Source organism: Phaenicophaeus curvirostris, chromosome 1 (assembly GCF_032191515.1).
Source record: "Phaenicophaeus curvirostris isolate KB17595 chromosome 1, BPBGC_Pcur_1.0, whole genome shotgun sequence".
Classification (NCBI taxonomy): Eukaryota; Metazoa; Chordata; class Aves; order Cuculiformes; family Cuculidae; genus Phaenicophaeus; species Phaenicophaeus curvirostris.
The window spans coordinates 64546066-64571715 of record NC_091392.1 but is presented as its reverse complement, the minus strand read 5'-3'; the positions used below and the strand labels follow the sequence as shown (position 1 = coordinate 64571715).

Sequence of the window (25650 nt, the reverse complement as noted above, 5' to 3'; positions counted from 1 at the left end):
ACTCAATAAATCAGCTCAGAAAAGGTCGCCAGCATTTATTTACATCTACTTGCTCATACGTATAAGCCAAACTGAGATCCATTTCTAGCTTTACTTTTAAAAGAAAAGGCATGTCCATTTATGTCAATCTGAATAATGTCACGGCACACAATATTGTTACAAGTGCATATATTAGACATGGTTTTCAGAAACACTGAGTTAGTTTTGCACTCAATGCCTAGGCAGAGCCCAGTTTTTGGAGGGATTAGCCTTTTATCCCTGACACATTAACATTTTCCATAAGTATCACAATATTCATTGAAGTTTGTATGCAAACCACAACACACACCAGAAACCTTCTGCTACTTGATCAGATTGGGCTGCTGGGTGGGAAGGAATGAAGCAACATTTGGTACCTTTGCAAACTGCAGCATTGCAGCTGAAGACAGATTAGTTGCTTCTCTGCATCTTCACTGATAAGTCAGGAGCTGATAAATCGTTACACAGCACAGAGTAAACAAACATAGTTTGCTGCCATAACAAATTGAGTCAGTTTAATAAATTTTAAGATGAATTCAGGGTAGCCAGATTAGTGTGCATTAATACATTTCTGCTGGAAAGTTAGGACAAATTACTGCTGAAGATGAGAACCCACACTCCAGGACACGCACTGATTTGGAAAGCTTTATAAACAAGTCTCTCTTTCCACGTGCTTGTGGGATCTCCGTATTCCTTAAGAGCCATGTGCAGAACTCACTGCCAGAGGCAAGTTCCAGAGGAGACGAACAATTGTTCTGTTTCATTACGGCAATAATTAGTGTCTTAAATAAGCTCTGCCAAGAGCAGTGAACTGTTTTAAAGCCTGTGACAGTCCTTACCATCTATGTACGGTCGACTGGTTCGCCTGTCCAGACACCCTACTGGCCACATTTCTCATCATCCAGCCTGAACACCCTCACTGAACATGCATGTGCCATCAACAGGCATGGAAACAAGATCCAGGAGGGCACTGCCTGATTTTAGGAGGCATTTGTAACTTGCAAGAAAGCTTTGACCAAGTTCTGATCCAGGCAAAAGTTTGGATGTATTTTCAATATTGGTAACATGTCCTCGAATGCAATGAACAGCTGCATGAAATAAAGCACTACAAACTATCACTATTCTAGGTACTAGGAACAGAATAATATAACAGGATGCTAATAACAGTTAGTGACAATTCATTGCCACTTTCTACTTATGGCTCTCAGAAGCACACGGTATTGCTTTACATCCACGTGGCTCTCATATCACAAGCCTAACAAGGGAGAAATCTAAATACAGGAGAAACTTTGGAAGAACCATCTCACCAAATCTGATACCTCAAGGAAATAATTTGCAAATTTTTTAATAACTTGGAAGATTCACAGAATCACTGCAGGAGCTAATTACATTTCAGCAGCCTACCTGCAAATGGCAACAAAAGTATTTTCTTTTAATTAGTTGACTAAGTGAATTACATTTTAAATTAATGATCTTCTCTGTATTGCTGCTCATGTCTGCTGGAATTCCAAGGGAGAAAAATCCCTGCCTGTAACATCTCCCTCTCTATCAGTTAATCCCAGGCAAGACAGAGTACTATTGGTGAGGTGATTGAAAGAATCTGCCTCTTAATTGGCAATCCATTTTCCCCCAGGGTTGGTTAACAGCATTTGCACTACAGCAGAGTGATTTTTTTTTATTATTTACAATTTGAACATAGAGATCCAAGTTCCAAGCATTTCTTTTCACTTTTAAGCATCTCTGCCATGTTCAGGAAAACACAGCTCCTCCTGTAGGTAGCTGGCGTTGTCATGGCAATCCAGTTTGTATAGTTTTAAATCTTTTAGGTTTAAATTTTTTTTGTTTAAATGTACTGTTGTGTGCTGTGTTTGAGATAAATAGAGGATGACTCATATCTAGAACCTGTTACAGAAAACAACTCTCTGAACTGATTGCTTCTGCTGGAACAATGAAAGTAAAGGGTGCTACTTAAAGTCATAAAAAATATGACAGAAAAATACTTGAGAGATTGTCTGTTACCCTTTGCCATAACAGAGACTAATGACCTTGGAAAAGCCCTAATTTCAGCTCTGTCAACCCAAGCAATCAGAGCACACGAGGACTGTGAGACCAGCTAAAAAATAATACAAGATTTATAGAAATTTTTTGGGAGTTTCCCTTGCTTTCTGACTTTGAAGCAATTTAAGCTTTTTTTTTTTTTTTTGCCCCAGCTCACAGGGAGTGAGATTACAGCTTTCTAAAACTGTGCTACACAAGTGATCACACAATTCAGACCATGCCCCACTGAAGGTGCATGGAAAAGCCAGGACCAACAACCATATTCTTTCTAGGTGCATGCAGTGGTGCAACCAATCACCTACCCAGTTCAGGGACTACACATGCTATTGCCGACAAAAAACTTTATCCCCAAAGACCCAGGGGGTATCAACATGCAAATGAAAGATTTTTCTGTTCTAGGGATTTTAGTAAGGCAAAGGCAAAATATTCTTCTGGTTGGGAAAAAAATGGACCTGTCTAGGAGACAGGTGATAACCGCACTTAACAGATACTTGGGAAAAGGAAGCGTACAAAGAAGGGGAGAGGTCTGAAACAGAAGCTGGAAGATAGGTATTGCCCTGTCAGAAGGCACAGACCTTGTTAAAGGTCTTCAGAGAAGATAACTTCCACACAGCCAAGGACTCGGAGAGGTTTCAGTTCACTGCAAGAGTGAGAATAGTTGCTTTATTAGGGAAAAAGAGCTTCTCACTTGCATTAACAGCTGAACTGATTTCAGCTTAAGGTTCTCTTCACCCTCTACAAAGCCCTAAAACCAAGTATGTTTGACGTGATGCTTCACAATTAAGTTCTCCTAGAACACGTGTACTTGCAATTATAACCAGGTGGTGCTATTTAAGGATATTGTCTTAAAATTGTACGTATTTGCACTTCCCCTGGGGAACTGTCAGTCTAGCCATACCTTCCCACATGAGTTTATTTTCCTCCTCAGTATATTGTCAGCCTAAACAGTTTCTTTTCATAGCCTTAGAAGAAAAATGACGGTCTATCCAGGACATTCAGTGATGGTGGAATAAGACTATGCAAACAAGCAATACGTAGACTAATTTAACATCCAAATGCAAGTATCAGCTATATAGAATATAACTGTAATTGGAAAAAGTGCCTGTGTATTCCCTTTCATCAAAAGTTTTACATCCAGAGGGAAAGAACTGCCAGACAGTAGAAGACAGAAGTAGGAAAGACAAAGATACAGATAAACAGGCAGCTGCAGCTTGATGAATAGCAGGGTAACTCCAACTGGAAGCTGGGTTTGTATGCACCAGGGGCACGGGGGAAAGGCAGACTATGTTGTCCCCTATAGCTTTACAGCCTGAAAAGCTTTGATCTGGTGAATGTTGTGCTTTCAGTTATTTCAGCTCTATGGCTTAGAATCTGAAAAATATCAAATTCTTCAAAAGTAAAGACTTTCAGAGAGCCTGTGAATTTCCAGTGAAACATGAGACTGCTGTCAGAGTCTCAGTGCTGGAAAACCTGGGATTGATCTTATACTGTTTGCCCTCAGCAACCCCTCCATGTGCTGTGGGTGAGATCATGCCCTGTGATCAAACGTGATCCTCAGCTTGCCACCAACAGCAGCACACTCCAGAAGCTATCCAGCTAAATTCCTGACAGCCACCAGTGGGTGATTGCTTTAGAAGTGGCTCACTGAGGCGGCGGGCGACGGAGGGCCCTCCAGACAGCTGCTGAGATACTGGTGGCTGATCCTCAGGAAATTAAAACCAGAGCTCAGAAATCCGCTGTGACAACACTTCTGGAAATAGTCCACGGTACCCTAGAGTGTTACCTACCCCACACCAGCGGGAGCCAAAGGGATATCCTAGGCATGCTGCTTCACCTCAGAGGCTGGTCATGATCTAGCCATCCTGCATGGAAGTATTTCGAAAAGCAAGATGCACTGCCTATAGGAGTCAATGGTCTCTGCTCTGGCTGCACCATCTCCACTCCTTATGCAGCCTTTAGGCAGAAAAACTTGCTGCGTAACCAGTGCTTGCAGCAAGCACCATTACCTATGAAAAACGCCTATCAAGTTGATCTCCAGAGCAGCACTATCTACAAGGATTTGTTCATTAAACCAACAAAACTTAACCAAGACAGATATTGAAATCTTTCACGTGGCTCTGGGAAAGCAGGTTCCCACAGGAACCTGTGACTGAAGGATGGTCTTTGCTTTGTAGCACCATCTTCCAGACAGGCTTCTCCCCAACCCCCAGGCCCTTTGGAATAAACACATTTTACACTTAATGTATGGAGGGACTGGCTGACTCTTAGGTGGGCATGACCATAATTCTTAAAAGGAAGAACAGTGCCATTATTTATAAGTGAGCCCTGAATGCTGGATGCTTGCGGGGATTATATGTAGGCTAAAGTTGAGCACCTTTGGGCACATGATTGAAAGCCCTGAAAAAAACAGGCAGAACTTTTCCACCCAAGCACCACAAGTAAACCTGGCTAATTGAGAACTGATACATCACAGAGGCTCATTTTAATGCCTAAGGTCAGTGAAAATCCCGTATCAGAGTAGTTGATGCACTTGACTTCTATTGCCTTGGCAGAACTGGCTGGCACAAGGACCCGCTTCTCCAGCATGGGTCTGCTGTGTGCCTCTCGGTAGTTCACTCCCTTTGAAGTTGCAACTGCAATGATTAAATGCATTGCTTCAAAAACACTCACAAATCTCTAGGAAAAGCTTAAAGTACCATTTTCTATGTATAAGCATTTCTTCAGCTTTCTGCGGCACTGAATTCTCACTTACATGATTGAAACAGCAAAGAAATACAGAAAGCCAGCTTAAAGAGAGAGCAGTTCAACCACAGGATAATGTTATCTCAAGACAGTATTAGCAGAAATGCATTAACTATTTAATGCAATAACACAAATAAGCCTACTTCACCAGCGATCATCCAAGGGATGCCACAAGGCAAATGCCAGCAGAAATTAACATGACTCCTTTAGATATAGTTTTAAAAAACATTTTCTAAGTTGAAATTACTGGTAGGATTTAATCTGTTTCACACACCTTGAGACATGCTGTACAATGGACTTTTTCCTTGTCTTACTATAGTGTTAGTAACACAATCTGTTTACTGAGAGGCCTCCTACTACAGCAGCGTAAAGAAGCATTGTGCAAAACGTCTGAAGCATGACAGCCCACCACTCCACACCCTGCTAACACTGGAGCTGCACTTCAGTACATTGTTTATATAAAGCTGGAAACCTTTCTAATTGTGTTGGCTCTCAGCTTTCATCTAATGCAAGAATGTTGCAACAGACATTTTGGATAGATTTTTCTATTGCAACAGCTTACCCACAGCAGACATCAGGATGGCAAGTCACAATGACTGAAAACTTGTGGGTTTTTAACGCAGGTCACTAGAAAAGGTATATCCTTTCTGCAGCAGTATACAACAGCCTACGTGGTCAGGCTCTCACAGCAGTACTTACGAATAGCAGGATTCCCAACACCTTCATTTCTGCAGTGATGGACGGAGCTCAGTCTCAGATAACCCTTGCCAAGCAACACGCTGAAGGACACAAAAATGTGGCTTTCATTTATCTCACTGGAAGTTTTAAAGCATTTGGGAACATCGGAAAACCTAGTACCTTGCAGGGACTGCAGCATTCATATTCTGACTTCCAAAGCATTTGTTTGCATCCCCATTCACTTGTAATTTTAAGGACAGTAATTTAAGGACCATATTGAATAGATAATTATCTGTTTTCACAGACTGAAAAAATGTCGCTATTTCAGCACGTTTCACCTTCCAGTGGTTAAATAAATCAATTTTCTGTCTACTTAAGTGTATATATTTGTGTTGCCTGAGATTGGAGATAGGTTTACACAGAACACAGTCATGTTCTAAAGGCCAACTGGGCCACACCCATGTCTGTCCAGACACTCTCCAGCAGTTACCAAATACTAACGCCAAGCAAAGCATATAAAACCAGGATAAGACAACGATACTTTCTTCCAGTTTCTAGCTATTATGACATCCCTGGATGCAGTTTCTGCATATTTAGTAGCCTGGATTTCTTTTTTTAACTTGGCAAATCTCTCTGTGGGCCTGCATAAACTTTCAGCACACCCACAGCATCCTGCAGCAAGGAGCTACCCAGCTCAATTACCTGTTGCAAGCCACCTCCTTGGCTTGTTTTGAACTTGACTCTTCTTCTATTTGTTGGATACACTCTAATATCAATATGCTCCACTCCTCATGCAATCATGGGTGCACAGACCTCTCTCACATCACCTGTCGCCTAATTTACACTATAAGCATCGTAAGGGCTGACAAAATCTGACCTCATTACTCAATACTTACTTACACCTTTACACCTAATCCTAATCTTAGTCATACTCCAATAACCCTTGCCAGCCACTGGATAAACTGCATCTGTGCAGCTCACCAGCTGACACAGAAATCTTTCAAGAGTTAACAACACTCCTTTAGGTTCACCTTATGTCAGCCAAGATCCCAACTCCAGAGCTAACTCTATGCACTTCATAAAGCCTGCTACTCATTTCCAAACCACTATTTTTATTTTTTACTCCACTTGTCGTCATCAGCCTTCCTCCTAGCCCCACAGAGTTGGCCAAGCCTTACAATAACTTTCAACTCTATTAAAAACCATAACATTTACCCTGGCGAGATACACACAATAGCCACACTTCCAGCTCAGTGCAAATAAAGACCACTGCTCGCTAACAGAAAGTCCCATTTCTGCCCTGCGTGATCTTCAGAGAGTTACAAAACAACTTAACCATGACTTGAGCACTCACCCTTGCTTCAGATGTAGTTAAGGCATTAGTAAAACCCTCAAAATCACCACCCAATCCTGACCTTTCTTCTAGTTTCATGGGGCTTCTCCCTTCTGGTCTTGACACGACACTTAGCTCTTCCAACTCAACCCAAACTGCAAATAATATCCTGGCTTTAAATTCAGTGCTGTGACCTAATTACTGCCTTCAAAACATCACTAAAAGCTTCTCACACCAACTCTTTGTATGCTGCTGCTGTAGGCATCCACAGGTGAGGAACACACACTGCTGAGCAGCTTCTCTGAGGCTGTGCTGTAACCACAAACTCTCCTGTGTGGCTGGACATCCACCAGCTGGGCAACCAACCACACACACCAGGACCTACTTGGATGTTGAATATCCTTGAGCCTTGATGCACAAGACCCTGACTTAATGTCACCTCTAATACCAGGGCTTGCAAGTTTTAGCACCTCCAAATCTATACTCAAGCAATTTACTCAGCTAACACCACTCATTTCCACTCTGTGGAAATAGCAGGCTTTAAAAACAATCTTAGCTCTTCAGCCTCCCTCTTCCTTGCACCTAAGCTGAATGCCAGCCCTGCACATCAGCCTAGTCTTCCTGCTGGCCAAACACAAAGATTTTCCTGGAAACCAAGCCAATGCCACTCAGCCTTGCTGGCTCCATCTGACATCCCAGACCCGGACTCATGATGACTGGCACCATGTCAGTTCTGCAGTGATAACTTCAGCTCCAGACATGGTAAGAAAAAGTCTTAAGTGAGAGTTATAGTTTAAGTCTGAAAGAAGAGGTGAGGAAGCAAAAGGCTTGTTAGGAAGATAAAGTTTGTGGTCAGTGCGTCCATCAGCGTCGCGGGCTGTCAGTTCAGATACAATTACAGGGTGTCTGCCTTGCAGGACTGACCACGCACCTATTCAGCAAAAGTTTGTCATACCACCTATCGAGAAACTTACCCTAAGGATTATCCACATTGACTGGTCTTTCCACAACTTCACGAGACTGGCAAGATTCAGCAATAAAAAACAGCTCTCTGATTTCTTGTTTGTGGGTGGACCCTACAGGTCTAACATGAAAACTACTGCTCACAGCACAATCGGACCTACAGTCACCTCTGAGACAGTCACTGGGTCACTGACTATTTCGAAGTGAAGGGTTAGGGTCTGAATTCAGGAAAGAAGGTGTTGCTGAGCAAACCTAATGCACTGGCAGGTGGATCCTGCAGGCTTAGGGTGGTGCATGGGATCAGGGTAGCTGTGGTTTGGCCTCTTTCAGGTTGTTTGGTTGCAAGATCAAGGCAGTGGTCAGCTTAAGGTTTGAGTTCAGAAAATCAAGAATTGCAGAGAAGAATTTATAGATGTACTCCACAGGTGTATCAAAGATGAAGGCTTATTCTAGGCCACTAGGGTTAAGTTCAACAGAAGCTCAGGATCCACCTTCTTTCTAGATCACATGGTACCCAGAGAGTAAGGACAGGGACTGTTACAGGTCAGCAACAAGATTCAGGGCAGGGAAAGTGGCAGGTACTGAACTGCAGCAACACACCGTCAGGGCCCTGATGAGCCTCATCTAGTCCCACAGCTGATGCCCATTGCTCTAAGAGCCCCATTTCAGCTTGACCCTGTCTCCTGGACAGATCTTGGACCTGTGCTGTACAGAGCTTTTTTCCCAGATGGACCTTTGCAGACACATGTTCTCGCCTGTCCTTACTCCTGCCTCTTGCCCTTCCTCCTAAAGGGACTTTGTGCAAGCACTGCCGTATTGCTTCCAGTCCTGTTTCCTGACTGGACCCTGACCAGGATTCAGCAAGAAACCTTCTGTTGTCTGTACCTGTATCTGAGCATTAGCCATGGGAAGTTGATGTTAGATCAGCAGGGAAGGAACTGACCAGCTAAATTTAACTCTACATGTTAAAAAGCCATGTAATGTCTAGCATCCAGGCTTGCCGAAGGGATGAGTTTTCTGGATGAAAGATACAGGCTTCGGGGTAAATTGGCTAAAGTGAGGATTAATATCAAGCTCAGCAGAAGTGGCAGAGCTGGGATAACTACAGGGTTTTAGAACCCCTCCAGAACAATAGTACTGTTTTTCACTGGCAGGGGGGTTCCTTAATTAGGTTTGAAGCAGGTGGATGTTGCTGAACTGCAGGTGAAGCCAGGGCTGCTGCAGGGACCAGGGAGGACCTCAGCCAGCAGCACTTGTCTTTTCTAAGGCTGTTAATGAAATCCACAGCGCCAGTGGTAAAAATAGCCACTGTTTCATACCCCAAGAATGACTTAGCTTTTGAGTTTAAAAAACCTTCCCCTGTCATTACAAGATGTAGAGAGACAAACACACAAAAGACATTCGCAGCACAGAATACATAATTGGAATCAGGCCACGATCGTTTATGACCTAATGACCCCATCTCAGTATAAACATATCAAGGGACAACAGCAAATCCTTCACACTCTTTCACAGAGTGTCTGGTACTAATGACTCTGCCAGAAATGCTGTGAACAGATCAGAGCTTTCCAAATCAGACAATTCTGGAAGCACTTTTAGCCTTGATGGTAATAAGAACTGTTGTCACATTATCATAAAGGTCTCCCAAATGAGATCCAGCCCAATTCTGCAGCAGATGTTGAAAAAGGATTGCTTGATCTTAACATCTGTCTCAGCTGCAGTTCCACTATTGGAATGAGGAGACAGCAAAGCTAGAGAGTGACACAAAGGAGGACTGCTCCCATTTTCATTTGAGACATGAGGGAATTCCTCCAGAATCCTCCAAAGCACCTTTCCCCAGTTCAGTAGCTAACCAGAACAAACAGTTATGCACATGGCTCTGTCTTAAGAGGAAATCTACTTCCTACCCCATTCTCAGAGCACTAGTCTGGGTAGTTCTGGAGGGAGAGCTGAGTGACAGCTGCCACTGTCTTGCTGGTCTGGCCCAGAAGAGCCAGAGTGATGTGGTATCAGCCCACCTAACAACATATCAGGTCCCAGACAAGGAAAAAAACCCCAAACCACGCATTTACACCAAATCCAAACATTTACACCAAATCTAAGCATTTATGTATCTTAAAAAAAAAAAGTGATAAAATACAAAAACCTGTTCACAGAAATTTCAGGTTCACTGTTTTTAATTAATCCATGGCAGCCCATCTTATGCTTAGCCAGACGTCTGCAGCACTCTGGGCCCCTAGGTCCTGCCTTCCACCTTCATCAATATTCCATCAATTCTTTTTATACAAGCTTCAGCTGGAGCTGAAACTGAATGCTTGCATCCCATATTGCAAGAGTAGCCAGTTTCAAAGTTTAGGATTTAGCTTCAGTCACTGAGCTTTCTGGTCCTGTGCTCAGGACATCAAACTATATTCTTCAGGCTTTGCATAAAATGAAGCCCACATTTTTCTGTAAGAAGGCATCTGTAATATAACTCTGCAGGATCTGGAGCATGCTTTGGGGTTCAATTAAAGCTGTTTGCTTTCTATCCTAGACAGAGCAATCAGGAGAAGTAATTAAGAAAACAAACCAAGTCTTCTCATTTGCCATCTGTAAAACATTTTAGTGCAGAGAAAAAAAATAACATCAAGACTACATTTTTAAAAACTTCTGTTTGATTAGTGGCATTGCACCTCGTTAGTAAATACGGTGAGAATGAAGCTGGATTGTCCTGTTCTGAAAACATCGGCATGGATCCTCCCATTATCCAGAGGCGGAAATACAGCACGAGAATCACCTTAAAAAAAAGAACACCTCAGTCAGCAATGCACTGCTATGGAAAAATAAGGCCTTCGGCAAAAGTTTAGTTGTGACAGCTCTGGTTGCACTGCTTTTTGCTAGAATTGTACCCCCTTTTTAGGGTGCATTACTAACAGCAACCAACATATCTGTTACCCATGACAAAGGCAGCATTTTGAAGGACAAATCTATTACCCTGCTGTGGCTCAGACTGCAAGGTTTTACTCTTGACCTTTGCTTAAATACAGTGGGAAAGACAGGACTGATATCTTAAAAGCTATTATCATTCACTCATGCTGGGATAGGTCTAAGGATAAGCTTCATCAGCATTTCTCATGCTGTGTAATCCTAATCCCTGGACAGACTTCTGCAGTCTGGCACTCCTCTGCATTTCTGGGAATCACTTGTCACTGCAAGACCAAGAGGATCCAGCTCCTAGAGCAGCACAGGGAGTTGCACAGCCAGCACACTCCTGTGGAGGGGCTTGTTTTCTCCCCAGCAACATGTCAAGTCCTGTTTGGAGCATGCCAAGCAGCAGGTATTCATAGGTAGAGTTTTTCTTGTGACTCTTACGGAGCCCTGCACTGAAACTAACAGCATGCCACTGAAAAGTCAGCCCAGCACCAGAGTCCCCTGTGTTAAGGGCAGAATATACTTGCAGCTGATCACACAGTTTTAAGGGCAACCACTATAAATTAAAAGATAATTTGAGCTGAAAACACAGCAATATTCTTCTATCTCCCCAGACTGAGTTTTCTAGACTATTTTCAAGACTATCTTTGTGTTAAGAACTATCATCTAAGCTTTCAAATTCTTTTGGGATACTACCACACAATGTCTTTTCTTGTCATATACACAGAAACACATGGTCAAATCCATTTGTACTTACATAGCTTATCACCAAAGCAGCTCTCTTCAAAAAAGGCCTTGCAGTATACAAGAAATTCTGGTTGTTATTTGCAGTCAGGTAGCTGAAATAGAAGGAAACAAATATTTGTTGAAATTCTTTGAAACAGAAACTCCTTTTTCAAACTGGAAAAAAAAGCTGTACATTATTTTAACCACCCTAAACTAACATGCAGTAATAATGACATCACTCTTCCTCTTCAAAGACCCTTCCGCATGACTGAAGTAAGAGACTGGAACACTTCAAATAACAACACACATTGCAGTTTCTCCATCAAAATCTGGTTTGGTTTTAAATTGTCAATTAACGTCTTTATCCTCAGAAAACCCCTACATGTGTGTCATTCAGATCGCTTTCTTCAGAATCCCAAAAGACTACAGCAAGATACATTTTTAAAAGGTCACCAAAAGAGAGCAATTCAATTTTAGGCCATGATTAAAATGCAAAACCTCCTTGTTCCCAGCTCTTTGCTCAGCCTCTAGAGATGGAAATAACTGTTTAGCAGAACTGAAAGTATTTTAAGCATTAGTTTTTTTTAAGTCTATTCTGCACACTTAAGCTTCATTACAAGTCTGCTGACAAGGTGTTATGATAATTAACTGCACACAGGCAAACAGACAGGTGGCTTATTGTTGTAGAAATGTTCATAAAAACCTTCCTGTTTCTCAATAAGTAAAATTAAATTTTATCTGGAGCCAAAACTACACATTTATTTTAATACAGGGAAGAAGCTCTTGTCAAATTCTAAGGAGCTTTCTTAATGTAATGAATGGTGCTATACCAATGACATTAATTCAATGATAATTCCTTTTCTATTGAATCTTACAGAGCCTTCATCATTGTAATAAAGTGATGAGAAACTGGAAGGACTGGCACAGGTTGCCCAGGAAGGTTGTGGCTTCCCCATCCCTGGAGGTGTTCAAGGTCAGGTTGGATGGCACCTTGGGCCTTGATCTAGGGGGAGGTGTCCCTGCCCATGGCAGGGGGAGTTGGAACTAGATGATCTTTAAGGTCCCTTCCAACCCTGACAGTTCTATGACTCTGAGTCTATGAAACAAAAAGAAAGCAATGACAGGAATATTTTAAGTATAGAGGAGCTAGAAAACTATTGAAAAAATGATTAATAACTTTGAGAAGTTATAAATATCAAGTAAACAAAATAAATTCACATTGAAAACCATTTGCAGGTTCCTCTGTGTAACATACAATCAGTATTGGGATACTCTGTTTAAATGATTTACAAAAATTGCAGCATGAATCACAACACCTGCATACAAGTTAGCTTTCCAAGCATGAAGGGACCATACATTTCTCTGGTGAACATCTAGAATATAAAACGCCTCATATTTCCCCTCCAAATTCCTCAAGACAGACTGTCATCTGATTGCCTCTACCTTTCAAGTCTTCGAAAAAACGAGACTGCAGCACCTTCTAATATCAAGTCTTTAATATCTGTTCAAATTTTCCTAAAGCAGGAAGTTTGCAAGCCTGGTCACCAGGGCAAGATGGAGAAAAGATTACACTGCAGACAAAAGGATCGGGGCAAAGCAAGCAAGAAACAGAGGCAGCATTTAACAAGAAAAAAGTAGTATATATGGGTGCTCTCTACAAATAAACTGCTCTTCAGAAAACCTTCCCTAAGTGTCATGCCTAAAACTTGGGAACTAAATCATACACTGTCAGCAAACCAGATGACTTTCAGTCTTTGGTGTCTACTTATTTACAAATGTTGACATTTAAGCACTGAATCTTACTTAAATGTCAGGCTAGTCTTCAAGGACTGTACTCTGCAAAGTTTTTTGAGCTCCCACTGATTTTAATTAGGCTCCAGCAAGTACAAGTGAGATGAAACTAAGCCTTCAGCTTTCCTTCTCCATGAAAGGTCAAGTTGGCCTTCAAGTATTCACCATGGCCCTGCTCCAAAGCTCATCAGAGCCAAAGGGAAAGACTCTTGGTGACTTTAATGGCATTTGGATCAAATCCTGGTCCTTTGTTCTCTGCTGAAACCTTCTATGAAACTCAACGCCCCCCTACCCCCAATTTGTGGCAGGAACAGAAGTGTTGGGTTGCATTTTGTTTGTATTTTCATGGGTGGAGGGAGGAGCGCCCTCCATTAATCACACTGCCTGACTCTCTTCAAGAACCTGCTTTCACTCGCCTGCAGATTTAACTAACTGCAACACTCTGGGCACAAGTACTCCATTACAAATATTTGCTTTACGTAGAATTATTCTGAGAAGAGATCAGCCAAAACAGTTCAGCTTCTTCTGCAAGACTTCGATTAGAGGTAGACGAACACTTTTATTGGTGTGAAGAAGTCTGCCAATTTCATCCTTGAGAAACCGCATCAGTGAACTAAGACTCGTGAGGTGGCTGTTACCTCTGGGCCACGTGTTTGCCACCTTCTGGAATGGCCACCCACAGTCAGGCAAGCTACAACACTGGGGGCAGCACCTGAGGTGAGGTGGGGACAGGCAGACCCTGCTGCTTTGCCATGCTCGGCAGGGATCTGGCTTTTAACAGATCAAGTTTGCATCAAAGATACTGCAGCTGGAACAACTGGTAGGGACAACATGCTGTTTGTGAAGGCAGCCCTTCAGAGAGAAGGATAAAATACATTTTAGGCTGCTGAGGCTCAAAAAAGCATCTGTGCTTCAGGGCCTTGCAAACGCTGAACTAGGTCTGGAGACCACCATGGAGGAACCCTCATCATTACGATCTTCTGTTCCCTCTTAAGCCTGACCTGAGGAGAAAATTAAAGCCAGAAAACGAATGCAAATGGAAGGCAGTAGCTGCTCTTTCATCCTTGGCAGTACAGTACAGGAACGCTTACTCTTCAAACATTTTGATTTTGACTTTTTTTGTCTGCCCACGAGTAACTAAAATGCTGCCCACACCTTGCACCTTCCTTGCAGCAAACATAACACCATGCAAGCTACCAAACACAGCTTCAAAGAATGAGTTTATCTGCAAGTCAATTTGAAGTGCTCAACCGAATTCCAGGGTAGCGCTGGCCATTGCCCAGAAGGCCTTTTCAAAGCATTTCAGAAAATCCTGAAAGGCCCCTCATAGTGTATGTTGTGAAGCAATAACATCTCCGGATAAAAAGGAACCTCTGCCCTGACAACAACTGCAAATCACCACTTTGTGCTGAAGAGCAGATGGGCAGCAAGCAAGGAACCAGAATGAAAACAATGGGTAACTTGTAATAGGTAAAGAAAAAGAGTTCAGAAAGCCTGGAACTTTCTGATCCTTCCTCCAATGCTTTTGCTACCTTTCAGCATCAGTTAAGAAATGTCTCTTTCTGCAACGGTTCAACTGGGAAGCAAAACTTTTCCATTTTGAGAAGCCACTGTCTTGAAGTCTATATGGAAACCCTGAAAAATAACACAGTTCATTGCCTGGTAATCCAGCTGTCCACACATCAGATCAACCTCTGGGAGTAGCGTAAACACATATACTCAATGCATTAAAGCTTTACAAGAACCATATGGTCTCTTCCAGAGCACCTTATTGAGGTTACTGCTTGATTCAGGGAAGGTAACTCACAAAACATTTCATGTCTGGTGCAGGCAAAGAGCCATACACAGTTTATGTATTAAAATAAAATGATCTGCAAATGGGACCAGGATGAGGAAGTTTGCTAAATGTCAATGACATACAGCACGTAAAATGCAATAGCATTTTACATATAGAATTGCAGCTTGCAAAAGCATCTGAAGTTATGTGGCATTTCACTCGAACAACTTTAAGATCAGCCAAAACTCACTGTTTGGTTTTTAGCTAGGACAGTCAAAGAAATTACTATTACAACAGCTGAACAGTTTTATACCCGTTTTAAAAAGCTGCCTTGTATGAAGTCATTTACAGGTCAGGTTTCCCTGCATTTGCCAACCACACCAGGCTGCCAAACACCCCAATGTTCATGGGAACCACTCCCTATCTCCTGTTCCACCTCAACCACCTTAATGTAGCTACCAGTGCCAAAACACACGCACGCATTCATTCTCACATGAGAACAGGCATGAGATGTCTGTAGGAAAACTGTATTGACAGTAGCTCCACTCAGCAAAACACTACCTCCAGAGCAGGCGAAAATTTCAAGGCATGGGTCTCCTATATTTTCATAATGAAATTATAAAATCAGAGGAGGAAATTCAGATCACCAGGCTTCCTAAACAAGTGTGAAAAGAGCCCGTTAGGACAGAGGTTCCACCCTGCTTCGTGCCAGCTTTCCCACAAAGCAGACCAGCATGTAATTGCCTACTTGCTATCTTTTAAAAGCCTTTCAGGAATACTCCCCGAAGCAACCAGAATCACAACAAACAATAAATCCAAGAAATGCTTAATAATGCAGGGACTTCTCTAACACAGTTCGAGTGAAGACCAAGACAGATATTTGGCAGCTTCAGCTTCCTGAAAAGCACAGCTCATCCTGAAATCAATTACATCATCAGGGCACTCGGACATTTTATAATTGAAGACAGCAGGGTAGGTGGCCTAGTAAAACTCAATACTGAGCAGTTTACAGGAATGTAAACTTTGCCGGTACCATATGGACTCTGTTAATCAAAACAAACTTCTCTAAGAAGCAGGCAGCTTTTTTAATTTGCCTGTACCAGTGGAGGCACCTAGAGTTTACAGAAAGGAGTGAGGCAGCTCCTCAGTCGCTGTTCATGGATACGGCTTTATAAGCTATCACAAAGAGGTATTGGCAATACATTGATCTCACATTGCAGCTGAGTCAGCTTTAGTATAAAACATGAACTCACTCTTGCTTTTTCTTTGTAGGCTTTTTCAAGTGAAGCGAACAAACAATTAAGATGTGTGATGGATGCTCCCCATCAGGGACATCTAGAAGACCAAGATAAGTATACAATAGAACAAGCTCTGGTATTTTGAGAGCTTGTTTTGGCCATGTTCTTCTGCTATGAGAAGAACATTGCTCCCATTTACATCCTTCTCAGGAAATAGATCCAAACCCCAGCAAATGCCAGTGTTTTGAACTGACAGTTTCAAAACCCTACTTCTAAAGGAAGGCATTAGACTGATGAGTAAAAAAAGCAAGGCTGTTAACATATTCTTAATTACTGATAACAGTAAGACACCTCTAATCAAGACATTTTTAAGCTTAGAAGGGGCTGTTAAGTAACTGGTAAAGCTTTGGGTCATTGGTAGATGCATATGTAACTCCACAGCAGTTTGATACTCCCCTGCTGAGAAAGCATAATTTTTACAGGAACTGTACTTAGTCTGTAGAGACCATCCTTACCTTTTCTACTTAAACATGACTTCCTTATGACCTATCCAGCCAGCTACACCTTATATCAGAGAAGTATCACTTCAGCCTAGCTTGGCCTACATCCCTCCTCAAGGACAACCATCAAAGGCCAGGTACACATGATATCCCAGCAAGAAAATGAGTGAAAAACATTGTGGGGGTCACAAAAAAAAAAAAAAAAGAATGAAAAAGAAAAAACCAAAATATTCCAGACACATCTGTTTTTTAAACTTCTTTAAAATACCTGTCAATGCAGGTAATTAAAATATAAGTCATAACTATGGTTTTGCAAGGTAGAAAGAAAGACAAGCCCTCCTTCTTTCCTATTTATGAGTAGTCTTGACATTCCCTGCAGCAGATGTGTGTCATTCTTGCTCTTCATCTCCCCAGGGATCCCTCAACCCCAGCCATAACTACCCACACAGACCCAGATGCATAAACACACACAAACAGAAGCAGTTCTACAGCCTCTTTAGGGGGCCATAGAGAGATTTTATGAAAGTCACAGCTGGTTTAACTCATTTGTGCTGATAATGGCACGTATTCTTCATGTACATTTTCACATGTGACCACAAATTTGGGGTTCTTTTTGTTTATTACATTTTCAGAAAAAGCAAAGCAGGGCCTAACTGCATTGTCATACACAGCAGAAAAGGCCATCCCACTTGTGGCTTTTCTATATTCTTTTAGGTAATATATACTTCATTCTGCATGGGATGAAAGTGGAGGAAGAAAACTGGGAGATACAGGGAAAGGAAGAGAGAGAAACACAGTAAGGGATCAGGAACAGAAAGAGAAAAAAGGGAAGTAGCAGAATGCACTTAACAGATCAAAGATGTGACCAAGAAGATGAAAAAGGGCTTCCCTTCATACCAGACATTCCACCGACGCAATGAGGAGACAAGGTGGAGCAGGGCTAACAGGGAAAATAAGATCTCATCAAAGCACAGCCACCTTCTGCCAAATCAGGAAACCAAACCACAGTGCCTGCAATTTAAAGCTTCCATTGATATCAGCTTTTTTATTTCCTTTCCATCACACACACCTAAGGCACTGAAATCCACCCTTAGGCTTGTTATTCCCTATCCAAGCCCAGTTAAGGGCTGGTATAGAGGTATTTCAAGCAACTGCACCATAATCAGCACCGACAGCAGCTTTGGCTGTTCCACACTCTCAACTACAAACCCCTGTTTTCAGCTGCTTGTTCTTTTGACAAGCTTTATTTGCTTAGGCTGAAAGTCTTCCCTTCCAGGAGCTTATGTCAAGCTAAACTTGCTTTCTTCCTTGAAATTATCAAGTAAAACAGATACGTTGTTCCTGAAAAAGCAAGTAGAGAGATTTGCCTATATTAACAAAGTCATGCAACCAATTTAATTGGGAAAACTCCAGTGGTTCCATACTTTGGAGCAGGCATTTGACATTTAGTAGGGGGATGGCAGAGATGCTCCTGTTGTTGCTCACTCTGATTCTGGGCACGTGACAAGCCACTGTGAAAAAAAAAGAATTTCCATTTGCTATGCTCACTAGAGATTCGTATCAATTCCCCAGGATCTCCAGCTCGACCAAACATGATCTAGCAGGAGCCTGCAGGAACAGCCTAAGACTTTCCTTGCATCGCTCCTGCAAAGCCACTGAGATAGGAGAGTCTTGCTCCTGCAAAGCCACTGAGATAGGAGAGTCTTGCTCTTGCAATGCCTATATCCTGCCTGAAGGAGACCATTTGCTTGGACTACAAAGGGCTGAAAATTTGTACCTGAAGCAGAGGTCATGTAAGTATGTGTTACAAGGAAAAGGAGGGATAAAGGAGGAAGAAAGGAAGGTAGGCACAAAGAAGAGGGACAGGAAGAGAGAGAAGCTCGGAAGAAGAAAAAGATAGAGATACTTAAAGATATTCAGACCTCTGCTGCTGTCAAAGATCCAGTGGCAGTATCCAAAAAATCTGCTGCCACTGGAGCTCCATTCACTTGTGTCCCCAGTGAGTGCTTAGGAGCTGGACTGCATCACCAGAGGCAGGAAAAAGCCTGTCTTCCCCAGCACGCCTCGGCTTAAGAAAGCAGCTGTGCTTTCAATGAAACAATCTAGCACGAGCAGATGGACTCAAAACCACAGAGGATAGCCAGGACTCCTACAGACTGACTGCTGCCTTTGTGTCTTTGCGCAGAAAAGAGCTGGCAGCTCTCAAATACAGCCTTCCCCAAAACACAGCACAGCGTTCATGGGCCATACTTGCTCTGCAGAGCCAGGCTTGGTAAAGGGGCTGCCTGCAGACCCATTACACACAGGCAAGGAGTGTAGGGTCTGCTAGGTATCTAAAACATGCTCCCTACTCACAAAAAAATAGCTTACTCAACAGTTTTTATGTGAAGAGGGGAGGAGGTTATTTTCCACTCTTGCACAAGGCTTTCTTATTTTGAGTTGAAATTATTGAGGTGTCCCTGGGAATCAAGAGTCCTAGTAAAAATTTACAAACAAGCTATAAAAGATGCAGAGGCCTGCTGTGTTGCTTTGATGCTCTCCATAAAGTGTTTCACGTCAGTAAACACACACTGGTCCAACTAGTCTGCTAATTTACAGAAGGAGCCATAGTGGTTTTAAAATCATGTATGTGCAATTCGGGAATTAAGGCCCTACCTTCTTGCTGTTGTCTTTACCCAGGACCCCAGTAAGCAAACTTCAAAAAAGAAAAACCAAAAGAGAGAGAATGAAATTTAAAAGTTTACAAAAGGGCAGAAGAGGAGGAGTAAATCCATTCTATCAGTAGACTATGGCACAGAAATCAATGTCTTTGAGAATGACAGTTTCTTTCTGATAAGCCTCCTGCACTTTGCACAGGAGAAGAAAGATACACATCTCAAAGTCAGAAATAATACCATTGCTAGCAACAGCAAGCCATCCTGAATTCAAATACTAAGTGCTAAAGTGCCATCCTGAATTGCAAATACAAGTGCTAAAAAAGGGCAAGTAACAAATGGGAAGGGAAAAAAAAAACAAAACACACCAATAAGGAGAACAGGACAAAACAGAAACCACCATATTCATACTTCTCGTGGGCAAATATACAGCACCGTGCAGGCAACTAGCTCCCAGAAAACATAATGAGGACTTGGTAAGGAGCACAGTCCAGCAGTAAACATGCTCAGCAAAGGCAGGAGCCAAATCCCCCACCACCAAGGAGAAGATGGATACATTTGCCTCTAACACAACCACAAGGATATGCTGAGAACAGAAAACAGCTCCCCTAGAGAAAAGGCCCATCACCTCCTCCAAGCATCAGCCCTAAAAAAGTGGTGATAAGTACTGATGAGAAGCATAGGGGCAGGTAAGGGTCAACTGGCCTAAATCCCAGCCTCTGAAATAACTCTTCAAGGAATTTAAATAACTTTCTGGTACAGAGTTTTACTTGAAAGAGGAGGGGAAGAAAACAAACTTCTACAGCTGAGTCTGCTCTCAAACATGCTTGGTTATTTTAGTTTTTTTTCCCCTTAAATGTTTGCTGAACTGAATTATACTTCTTAAGCTATCATGTGGGGTCAGCCCAAAACCAAACTTTTAGCAGTGCTTAGAGAGGCCCATGATGTCTTAGTTGCAAGCATTTCTGGTAAATCAAGTGAAAGTAGTAAGAAAGTCTGGTTTCATGAGATGTGGGCATAATTTGCAAAGAAATGCTGGGAGGAAGGAAATACCTGAACCCCCCATAAATGTGACGTGAAAAGTATTGCTTTATTTCAAAACCTATTGGTTCAATTTTTTTTAATTCTTCCACAATTTACTTGTAATCAAAATTACTTGACAAATTTACTTTAAACGCACATTTTCACTTAACTGGAGGCGGGGGACATCTGCAGTTTGACTCCTTGGGGATAAGATAAGAAGGTAGAAAAAAGAGTAGTTATCACACCACTATGACAGAAAGGAGGGACTGTGGATCTTCAGGACAGTAAAAGAGAGCGTAGAGGGGAGTTTGTCAGTGCTAACGTTGAAGAAACAATTTACGGACATCTAGAAGCAAACAGCAAGTGATAAGACATTCGTGCATTTGATAATCTTCCCTCCTTCTCCCCTGCCTGCCTCTGCCTTGGGAGACGGAGCTTTAAGGGCTAGGTTAAAGGATCACGTTAGCACAGAATTGGTGGGAGCAGGTAGCAAACAAGGAGAGAGTAAGAGCTAGTGTATGGTGTACGTTGCATAAGCAACAATTTGCTTACAAGAGGTGTAATGAAGACGGAAAAGCTGGACTGGATTCTCTGAAAAATGCCCTCTAAATTAAAAGAAGTTAAAACTTATTCATTTACACTGAAAATTTTCCCAAATTCACACGATGGAAAAGGATGGTCCTTATTTGGATCCAGACTGTCTGTCAAAAGACACTAGTGGCAGAGACTCTAAATTTAGATGTATTGTCCTCAAACTGTGCTCTGTTTTCCACAAACTTTTCCTTCAAAATGAAACCCATGCATCAGCTACTTAGAAAAACAGTTTACTGGAGGCTAAACACTTCATGAAGAAGGTAGTATTTCCTTTCCGGAAAATTTTTAATCTGACATTCGATCTTGCACGTCCCTTTGCTTCTGTCAGATTAAATAAAGTAATCCATAAATATGTCACAGCCACCACTAAATACAAAATAAACGTTAAAAAAAAGACCCTTCTTCACTCCTTTCTTGTTAGGAAACCGTCTGTTATTTCTAACATCCTCAAAAATAGCTTGTTCTTTTTAAATATGAATGACACAAGTCTGTTAGCAATATAGCGAAGAAGCAAAATAACATTCTTCAGAGCTAGTATCCTTTCAGAGAAACTTTTTGATGTTTGCAATCAAATGCAACTCAATGCCAAAGTTATACTGCAACACAGAAAGTATCTGAAAGAAAACAATTCAAAAATTGGCAGCAAATGACTTCCTTTGTCAGCAGCCCTGTAAGTAAATTGTGCCTGTGCTGGCATGAAAAACTAAACACTATACTTCCAACAACGTTTATCTCTGTCGCTTTTCCACACAATCATCTACACATAAAACTTTAAATTCTTCAAATTAAAAACGGACAGGTCCTTTCATCACAGGCACTCATAGTTCTGTTATGATAGGGTTCATCTGTGAAAAATAAAAATTAAAATCCTCAACAGCCACAGTGGCTTGCTTTAAATGGATTTCCTCTGCAAAGCTATTCTTTATATCTCATCTAAACAGATAATAAATGGTAAAAGCCAAAAGCACATCCATAAAAGAATAACTCTGAAACTTGGCAGAATTAGAAAAAATAATTACATTTTATCCTATTTTGACCACAATTCAGCCTCATTTATTGCCAGAAAAATAACACCACAAACATTCCAGTCTTCTTTAAGTCACTAAGATATTTGCTTTGAACTGCATTGGCAACTTCCAAAAATAAGCAGTGGCAAGAAGACTACATCATATTATAGTCTCCATCTCTACAGAAGTGAGTTTAAATTCTGATATTTAAAGGCCTGGCAACATTCAAAGACCCTGCACAGTCACTCAGAGGAAAGCTTACAGGATGTTGCACTCAGCCAAATATACGAGCAGCTTCTGCCTTGGAGATTTTGCAACAGCCTGTAACACATCCCTCAACCTCATCAAACTTCTACAGGATGAGGCTGGAGCTGACACTCAGTTGCGCATTTGCTGGGACAACCAAACCTTCCCACATAACTCAAAGGCTCTCTCCCTGCCCCACAGTAAAAAGCACTTCATCTTGGCTTGAAAGCACTGGCTTGAAAGAAACCCATGAAAACACATTATGACGTTTGTTCAGGGTTTCACCACCCTCTATGCAGCCATGGTTTGTGTTGTTCTTGCAATCCCCAACCAAGGTCACTTTAACAAGGTCATCTCATCTCCTCCATAACCCCACCATGCAATGCATCATCACACTGCCGAAGGGACACCCACTCTGGCTACCATGTGGGACATCCTCTGGCATCACACCTGTCCCACAAGCCAACCAAAAGGAGCATGTAAGGGTATGGGCAGACAGGCCCTGGAGGGCAAGGAGAAGGAGCCACACATCATGGGAAAGGTTGTAGGTCACTCAGAGGATACTTTTGTGCTCTGCACGTCTGGACTCCAGTCAGTGATGGGATCCAGTCAAAAACAATGCAGATGTCCACACACAGAAGCATAGACACAGCCAGGGCCCCCGCCTTGAAGGCCACCACAAGAGTTGATATGAAGAATCTCTGCTCCGCAGCGTAGCAGCAGCCCCGCTGCAACTAAAGCAGGAGAACCAATTCTCCTGAAGTCACTAGTAAAGCAGTCCCAGGACAATTAATGCTGCAACAATACTGATCCAAAGACTCTTGCAGGGACTTTCTCACAAAAAAAAAAGATATATTCATTAAACCGATTTTCTTTATTTTCTTGTTCCTCTTTAAGATTTGCACTGCATATGTTTGATCCTATTACTGAGCACAATAAATAGGCCCCTTGTTGAATAATGAAAAAAAGAAGAACCAGCCAGGATGGGCAGTATTGCCTACCAAGAGTGAAGACAGAGAGCTGCCCTATTTCTGTATTTGAGTTATTGATTAAATGTAACATACATAAAGCAGCAATCAGAATTGCTATTCCAGAAACATTCCCAGAGAAATAAAGACTTGTTCCAAGTGCCAATCACCTACACTCTTGTGGTTAAAATGCAATTAAACCAGTAAAGCATCCAATACACCCACAAGCCAAACAAAAACAAATCATAAGAACCTAAACTGTGGAGCAAAACCAAAGGCAAGGTTTTTAAAACATAATTTAGAAAGGAGAAGTGTCAACACAGGCTGTTGTTTGTAAGCTATGGTAAAATCTTTCAGGTTATATGTATGTGTGTTATTTATATACAAGTGAAAAAGACCTTTTTCAAAATATGTCTCAGTAGGAAAAATCTTGTGAAAGACTAATGCTTTATTTATTCCAGAAAACTGTCTTTCCTTATTATGCTTCTGGTTTACTTTTTAAGTTTTTTTATGCAGTGAAATGGATGGGAAGAAAAATTCTTGAATTAACTATGTAAAAACACTTGCCCTCACATCAAGAATAAAGAAGGTTATTTTGAGAAAAAATGAGAGAGCAAGAATAATACCAACCAAATGGAATGATTCAGCAGCCTCAGTTTGATCATCAGAAACTAATACAGAGAGCAACATCCCCACTGAAGGCTGCCAGACTCACCAGAGACATCTCTGGTGAAACCCTACAGCCCAACCAAGTGAGCAGTGAGTCCTATACATTGTCATTTCCCATGGAGGGAAAAGGCCAGGGTATTTGCAAGAATACAGCCAAACATCATCACTGAGAGCATAAACTTTAAAGGAAGCTTTATCTTGTGGATCCCACATGGGTAAGAAAGGAGCTATCTCCAAACCAGCAGCAATTTCTACTAGAGTTGGACATCATGTTGTTCTGGGCATAGAAGGCACCTACGCTACAGATTCTAACACTGGCTCAGAGCTTCTATTTGGCAATGAGTCTCTAACCTGCCCTGCTCAGGGTAGGGGGTTACTGCAGAGTTTTCTGAGGAGCAGAAAAGTGGTGGAGTGGAGTTTACCTAAGCGGCTGCTGCCTGTCAAAGCTTCCTCCAGAGAGCACAAGCTCGCTCAAGTGCACTTTACTTGAGCAAAGCTATTTCATCTGCTTCGGTTTTGTTTCCTTGAATTGATAGCTCAGGGCTATGATGGAGAAGACAGAAAAGGGCACTTTTCACAGAGGCCAGAAGGAAACTGATTTTACAAGATGGATGGAGTGAACCAAGGCAAAGTGGTGATGAACATACTCTGCTTCAGGCAACTTAATAAAACCCATATTACAAAAATCACTACAAATCATCTGCATGAGTTTAAAGTCTTGACCAAACCATACGTGCTGCATTACCCTGTAGGCTGCTTGCCTCAGGTAAAATGAAATATTCTGCCCAGTTCACCGGTACCTATTACAGAGCTCCCTTTTTCAGACTGTGGGATTTTTTTAACCTTGAATGAGCTTGCTTTAGTGCCCTGAGAAGATCCAGGAGTCTCTCCCTTTGCAAACAGCCACCTGACAGCACAACAGAGGAGCAGTCTCTAGAATTAGGACAGAAACATTGAAACGCAGAGGCAAATTGATCTGATCGATCTCTCGGAGAGCCGAGAAGCACACGGTCCTCAGAGACCTTTATTTTTTTAATCTGCTATGAAGGGCTTGGCAGTAAACTGGAGAGAGCCAGTTTTATAAGCTGGGAGGGAAATTATTACAGAACTGTAACAGCTCGGGGATCTTCCAGCTGGTTTAAATGATTTGGCTTCCTTAGGAACATGCTGAAGGGGGAAAAAGAGCTAACCCCTGAAGGCCATCCACAAGTACTATAGGTACTGTGTGAAATGGGAGTTCCCAATTTATTCTATTACATTTAATGTAGAGAGAGGGACAGCAGGATTAAAGAGGAGTACAGAGAGGGAACAGAGGATACTGCATCCATATGCAAATACAGATTAAGGAAGCAGAATGTCTCCTGCAATATCTTACACAAATGAACAAAATCAAGAGAGGGACCAGACAACACCACTACTTACCCCAACCTCCTCAAAACAAAGAGGCAGGCACTCAAGTGAGGTGTAAATTCAGATTTCCTCAGAACGTACTGAACTGACTCCTCTCCACCAAAGACCAAAAGGTGGGTTTTGCTGATGGGTGGAATACCACTTCCAGAAGGGAACAGGAACTGACTCTTTGTCTCCTTTGATCGGTTTTCCCTTTCTAACTACACAGCCTTAGCTATATTATGTGCCATACTAAGAGTTTTGCAGGGATGCAGTAGCATTTCTAATATGTTTGGAGAGGAAGGAAATATTTGTTTCATTTGAAACTTTTTGGTTATTTCAACCTAGATTTGCAAATACCTTTGT

General features: G+C 41.9%; 1 protein-coding gene across 1 annotated transcript in view; it reads right to left on the bottom strand.

Moving 5' to 3' along the window:
- TMTC1 (transmembrane O-mannosyltransferase targeting cadherins 1) overlaps positions 1–25650 on the bottom strand; it is a 145715-nt gene that overhangs the window by 79384 nt on the left and 40681 nt on the right. The window contains exons 6-7 of the mRNA XM_069860396.1: positions 11460–11541; positions 10465–10568 (exon numbers count right to left, since the gene is read on the bottom strand). Of these exons, the coding sequence (XP_069716497.1) occupies positions 10465–10568; positions 11460–11541 (186 nt within the window). The remainder of the gene's footprint in view (positions 1–10464; positions 10569–11459; positions 11542–25650) is intronic.